Here is a 6,000-nt window from a genome sequence, read left to right as displayed (position 1 = left end):
CTTCTTTTTCCAAAACTTGTCTGAACAAAATGTTTCCCTGTTTTTTTTCCTCCAAACCCAGAGAACACTGAGAACTGTGAGTTTCCTCAGAGCTGATATTTCACAGCTCTAATTCCTGGAAATGAGGCCGTTAACGCTCCATGAGCTCTGCCGTCAGCCAACACTCAGACTGTGACCCCCCGCTGAGCTGCTGGAGCAAACACACCTCTGTGAAGGATGTGAGGAGGGGGGAGGGCGCTCGTCTTTCTCACCCCCTCCTGATGGAGGTTAATGGGCCGGAACGCAGAGGTGAGGAGCCGTGATGGGTCAGCCGTGACCATGTGGACAGATGGCTGAGAGGAGCGGGAGCCATCGCGGTGTCACTTTTCACCTCCAGCAGGCCTGGACAAACAGTGGGGGGGGGGGGGGGGGGAGTTATTTACCTCCATGTCTGAGTCTGTTTCCCAGGTGTCACCTCTCACCTGCTCCGCCAGTATCTACTGATGGTGGTGACATCATCCTTATAATCTGCCTTTCATTGAAGTGAGTTAAGACTTTATGTTGCGTTTTACTTTTTAGTGATGAAACAACTCTGACATCACACTTAGAAAAAACGTTTTGCCACATGTGTAAATGTAGTTTAAATCTGTATTTATGAACAAGAGAAAAGCAAATCCAACAGAGCAAAATACATGTGTCGTGCCCCCCCCAACACACACACACACACACACACACACACACACACACTCACACACACACACTCACACACACCCTCCCCCCTTGGAGACACCAAGGGAGAGAAAAAAAAGACCAAGAAATTAATTAAAAAGAAAGTTAAAAATTGAAGAAAAATATATTTAAAAAAACAAAAACAACAATAAAAGTAATAAGTAAAAGTTTTTCGTGCACAAATTGAAAATGTGCAGGTGAATGGAAACACACTTTTTTTTTTCTTTTAAATTCAACAAACAGGAGGAAATAGTGCTTTTGCTGGGGACTATTTTCAGTGGCGGATTAATCCATAATTTAACTGACTCCAGATTAATCATGTTTCTAACTTGTCAGACCTTCAGTATCATGATGACCCTCGGTGCCGCCCTCATGTGGATGTTCTGGGAACAATCAGGAAGTGGGTTCTCCGGTTCTCTCTCTGTGACTCAGTAAATGAGATCTGTTGTTGTCGTGCTGCAGCTTCTCAGACACAGAGCTTCATCACAAAGAGCAGAGCTGCGACGCTGCTGACTGCTTCTCTTTAAAGAGATTTCTGTTTAAATAAATCAGAAAAATCTCTGAGAAAACACCGAACACAGATTTCCACGTGCACAGACGCCACCTGGTGGCGGCTCCACAAACTGCCCTGATGAAGTCCAGCCTCAAAGTTCATCAGAAACTTTTACCTTTAAAACTTCAGCTGCATTTTACTGATAAATAAAACGATAAGTAAAACTCTGAATTGATTACCAAGCTTTCACCTCAATCTCATGGTCTTCATCAGTGGCTGGATAAGTATCTATGCAGCTGTCTCTACCTGATAACAGCTGGCAGCGTAATAACCCCTGCCCCCATCTGCTGATGAAGACCATACGGTTGAAAGCTCCAGAGAGAGGTAGTAAGAGGTCTTTGATTAAAGAGATAGACAAGTGAAGATTATCACTTACAACATGTTATAATCAACAGTCCATTAATTCATCTGTTTATTTGTTATTTTATTCATTATTTGTTTTTGATTTTTCTCAATAAGTTTCTAATAATTCAGATTTTAAATGTTTGGTGCAACAACATGAATAAAATCACAGGAGCCGAACTGAATCATTCACGTCGTTTATTTCTCACACAAAGAGCCGAGTCGTCAGATCTGACGTCACAGACGCAGGAACCTCCCGTTCTTTAAACGCCTCACACAACTTCCACTCCACAGTGACGTCAGACCGGCGCCGTGGCCCCTGACCGGAGTCACAGAGAGGCCCCACGACCAGCGTGAACACCCCCCCCCCCAACAGCCTCCCCCCCCTCACTACATTAAATACAACAGCTCCATAAATTAACTCCTTAAGAAAATAAATATCAATGGTTTTCACTGTAATCGGCCTCGTTTCAAACACGTCAGAACATCAAGACGATGAACCGAGCAAATATTAATAATAATAATTCATTAATATTAATAATAACATGTGTAATAATTATTATAATTCCCCGAATCACCATCTAAAGCCCTCGGCTGCCAAAGGTAATCATTGAAAGACATAATTGCATGTTACTGTGCGTGATTGTGAGTGTACGTTTGTTTTCTACTTCTCGGCGTTAACCCCGCCCTCGCTGTCGTCCACAGATCTCCTGGCGAACAGGTGGGTGGGGTCCCGGCCCCTGAAGCCGGGCTGGATGTTGAACACGGGCATGTTCCTCCAGCTGGACGGGTTGTTGTAGGAGGCGGAGCCAGAACCGGCGGCGCAGGGTTTGTTCTGGACCAGCTGCAGGAACGTCTCCATGTCGGGGCCCAGCCGGGCGATGAGACCGGCCCGCACCGCCGCCACCGTCTGCTCGTCGCAGGCCTGCAGGGTCTGCAGCAGCGTGCTGTAGTATCTGGATCACACACACACACACACACACACACACACACACACACACACACACACAGATATCAGCAGAGCGTAGCATGACACCGACTCCACCTGCTTTTGGTCTCAGGTTCTTCTTTCTCAACTTAAGATAGTTCCCCATCAATGTGGCGTTGTTCCTATGGCAACGCCGCACTAAGATAAGGTGATGTCATCTTCTACAGTAGCTGTAGAACCCAAATCAGGGGCTGCAGCCTTCAGAGGTCGCGGGCCCCTGAAGGCTGAACCCAAATGATCTACAGAGAGTTTCATATTTGTCCTCGATCGCTGTCGTCAGCCATATTCTCTTTTCGAAAAGGGATTCGTCACCGGTGCGCAGGGAATCTTGGGATATGTCGGCCCACAAAGGATCCACCCGATGGATCCTTCGATGCCCGGGAACCTAAGGTTGCATTTGAAGGAACCTTCGAAGTGGGACAGCCTTGTTGTGTCGCTGTGACTCACCTTCGAAGGGTGCGACTGTTTAAAAATGGCGGGTTTTTCACTTTTCAGTTTCGCCTCAGCTCGCTGGGAAACTCGGCGGAGGTGATACCCCCCCCCCCCCCACCCCCCCCCCCCAAGAAAAAGAACCAGGTACCAGGTTCTATCCACAACCTTTGCTCCATAAAAAGGACAAAACGTCAGGAACAAAATGAGGAAGTAACACTTTAATTTCGTCCCTTTGTTAGTGATAAATATAATCTTTATTTAATCCGGTCGTCTAACTGAAATGAAGATCTCAGAGATCACTCACGAGTTCCAGCTTTTAGAATCAGACATTCAGGTAATAAAACGCTTCAAAGGAGAGAAAGTAGATCCTTCAAAGCTGCAGCGTGTCTGTTGTTCTCATGACTGACCTCCAGGTGTCAGTGTTGTCACAGCGCTGCTGCCTCGCCACGCTTGTTGTTGTGACTTTGTGAATTCTTACATAAGTTTATTGAAGTGGCTTCAGGAGACTCGTTAAATCTGTTTCAGTCAGAGACACTTGGACTGTGTTTAATCAGACATTAACATCTGTCAGAGCACATCTGGGACATCGTTCCTCTCAGCTGTTGAAGCCTCTGTATATTGTGTCGTGGCTGTGAACGTGTGCGTCCTGAGTCCTCACCTGTTGGGGAAGTGAGTCGGCACCTGCACCACCTCTCCGATGGCGTCAGGGTTGGTGCGGGCCACGGTGCAGATGTCCAGACTGGTGTAACACTCCTCTTGGACCTTTTTTTTTTTTTAAAAGGAGAGAAAAGAGAAAATGAAGAGAGGAGACAGAGGAGTGTCGTCTCCAGTCTGAGTCTCAGTGGGAGGAGTCACTGAATCTCAGGGGGAGGAGTCACTGACCTCAGCGATCATCCTCTGGAAGATGTTGCAGCGGCGGATGGTTTGGAAAATCTTGGCTGTGATTCCCTGGGAGATGCAGTGCAGACTCTTCTTGACGAAAGTTTTCCCCTGCAGGACAACGGACATGTGTCAGACAGACAGACAGACAGACAGACAGGTGGTGGACAGGTGGGCAGGTGGACGGACAGATGGACAGACTGACCTCTGTGTTGAAGGTAGCAGCTGTGTGGAGGAAGAGTTCACAGATCTCATGCATCCCGTCAGTGTCACAGGTCGAGTTCTCCAGACAGGAGAAGAAGCCGCAGCCCACAGCCACAGCTCCGTTCAAACATCTGGCCACATCAGCTGCAGACAGAGACACACACACACTGAAGTCTTTTCCATTCATCCGGAGACAGTCTGACGACGATCGTATCTGTCAAGTCTTTCTACTCTTAAATAATAATAACACTGTTAAATATGTAGAAAAAAGTAAAGATAATGTCAAATATTTAGTAAATGGGCTGAAATATAAAAACTCTGAAACAATTAGTGAAAGAAAATGAATCTGAAACCGTTTCTTTAAACTTGTTTCATGACGGATTCAAGCTTTTAAAGACTTTCTTTCTTTCCTGTGTTTTCTGACAGTTAGCTGAATATATTTGTTAACTGCAGGCAGAAAATGGAAATATACATCTAAAGTAAAAGTACCTGAAACTGTGAACTCAGTACTTTACATTCCACCACTGATGCAAACACTGCAGGATGATTTGGAAAATGATCTGAATTAAAGTTTAAAATGATCTAAAACATAAAGAAACTCTGACCTGGTTCATAACATGTAAATAATGTAAATAAATTAGAAGTGAATCTCAGTCCAGTCAACATTACTGATTTCCTTGGCAGCCATTGTTCTCCATTCATTCCACTACTTTGCTGTTGTGTGCCGGGACACAACAATGTGCACAAACAGAAATAAGGAAAGAAACAAAAGCTTTGAAAATGTAAATAATGTGTAAGTAGCAGTGACTGGACCAGAGCATGAAAAACACCATGTGGTCCTTTAGAAGTAAAAACAGGAGAGAAGTTCAGCCCAGAGTGAGAGCAGGCTGCAAGCTGCAAACCTCCAACCCAGAAGAAGAAACCCAGTTCTCCAGAGACAGGACTCACTCGGGCTGTTGGCGGAGAACCGAGCCCGGCGGGGAGCAGCCTCCTCCGGCAGCAGCTCGAAGCAGGCGGCGGAGCAGAGGATGAGGGGCAGGAGCAGAGCGGAGCCGGGCAGCATGCTGTCTCACGGTGAGGAGGATGAGGATGAGGATGATGAAGAAGTTGTAGTCAGGGTTTCCTTCTGTCTTCCTCCTGATCCTGTCTGTCCCGCCGCAGTCTCCACAGCTGGTATTTATATGAGGCCCGGTTGGGACTGACCAATCAGAGCGCGCCGTTTCCCGCGGGGGCGCAGTTAATGGTTTATTCATGGTTGTAATTAACCCACAGCGCTAATTGGATATTTCCACACGAGACACGACGGAACTTCCCAGCAGCAGTGAACTCACCGGATAAATTTAGACTTTGTCTTTTCATTAGTTTCTTTAAATCTCTCCATAATAACATAAACTAATAGTAATATATAGTGACATAATAAAAATGAGAACACGTGTTTATTACAGGAAGAATCAACAGAACCAATAAAACAATCATATAAAACAGGCTTCATCCATAAAGTGACTTTTACAGTGTTTTCTAACAAAATAACCTGCAGTCTGATTGGAACCAGGTCATTTAAATGTATTTCTGGGTGTTTTCACACACACACACACACACACACACACACACACACACACACACACACCTGTGAAGCCTGTTATCTGTAAGAATCTCACTTTCTAAAAATAGCGGATCTCAGGAAACGGACGCGTCAGTTTCTAATTCCGGTCACGTCTGTTGTTTCTCGTGTGTTGTGGATCAGTCGAGCAGAAACAGCTGATCGCTGATGGTGAACACAGGAGGGCGGGTCAAAGGTTCCTCTGAGAACCTGCGGCGGAGGAACACAGTCTGTGTGGGACAGACGGAGGTACTTCCTTCTTTTACCAGAGTAAAAGTAAAAATACTCCATTAC

The 6,000-nt window shown here is 45.8% G+C and overlaps 1 protein-coding gene across 1 annotated transcript; it reads right to left on the bottom strand.

Moving 5' to 3' along the window:
• Positions 1–1,523: 1,523 nt before the first annotated feature.
• stc1l (stanniocalcin 1, like) lies at positions 1,524–5,235 on the bottom strand. The gene is made up of 5 exons (XM_056403817.1): positions 5,055–5,235; positions 4,108–4,250; positions 3,906–4,013; positions 3,682–3,785; positions 1,524–2,559 (listed from the first exon to the last, which is right to left on the bottom strand). The coding sequence occupies exons 1-5, from the start codon at positions 5,167–5,169 to the stop codon at positions 2,268–2,270; spliced, it is 762 nt and encodes a 253-aa protein (XP_056259792.1). The 5' UTR covers positions 5,170–5,235; the 3' UTR covers positions 1,524–2,267.
• Between the last annotated feature and the right edge of the window lie 765 nt (positions 5,236–6,000).

The sequence above is a fragment of the Seriola aureovittata genome, chromosome 18, assembly GCF_021018895.1.
Source record: "Seriola aureovittata isolate HTS-2021-v1 ecotype China chromosome 18, ASM2101889v1, whole genome shotgun sequence".
NCBI classification, from domain to species: Eukaryota; Metazoa; Chordata; class Actinopteri; order Carangiformes; family Carangidae; genus Seriola; species Seriola aureovittata.
Note: the sequence above shows the minus strand (reverse complement) of the source record. Positions and strands in the feature narration are given on the sequence as shown.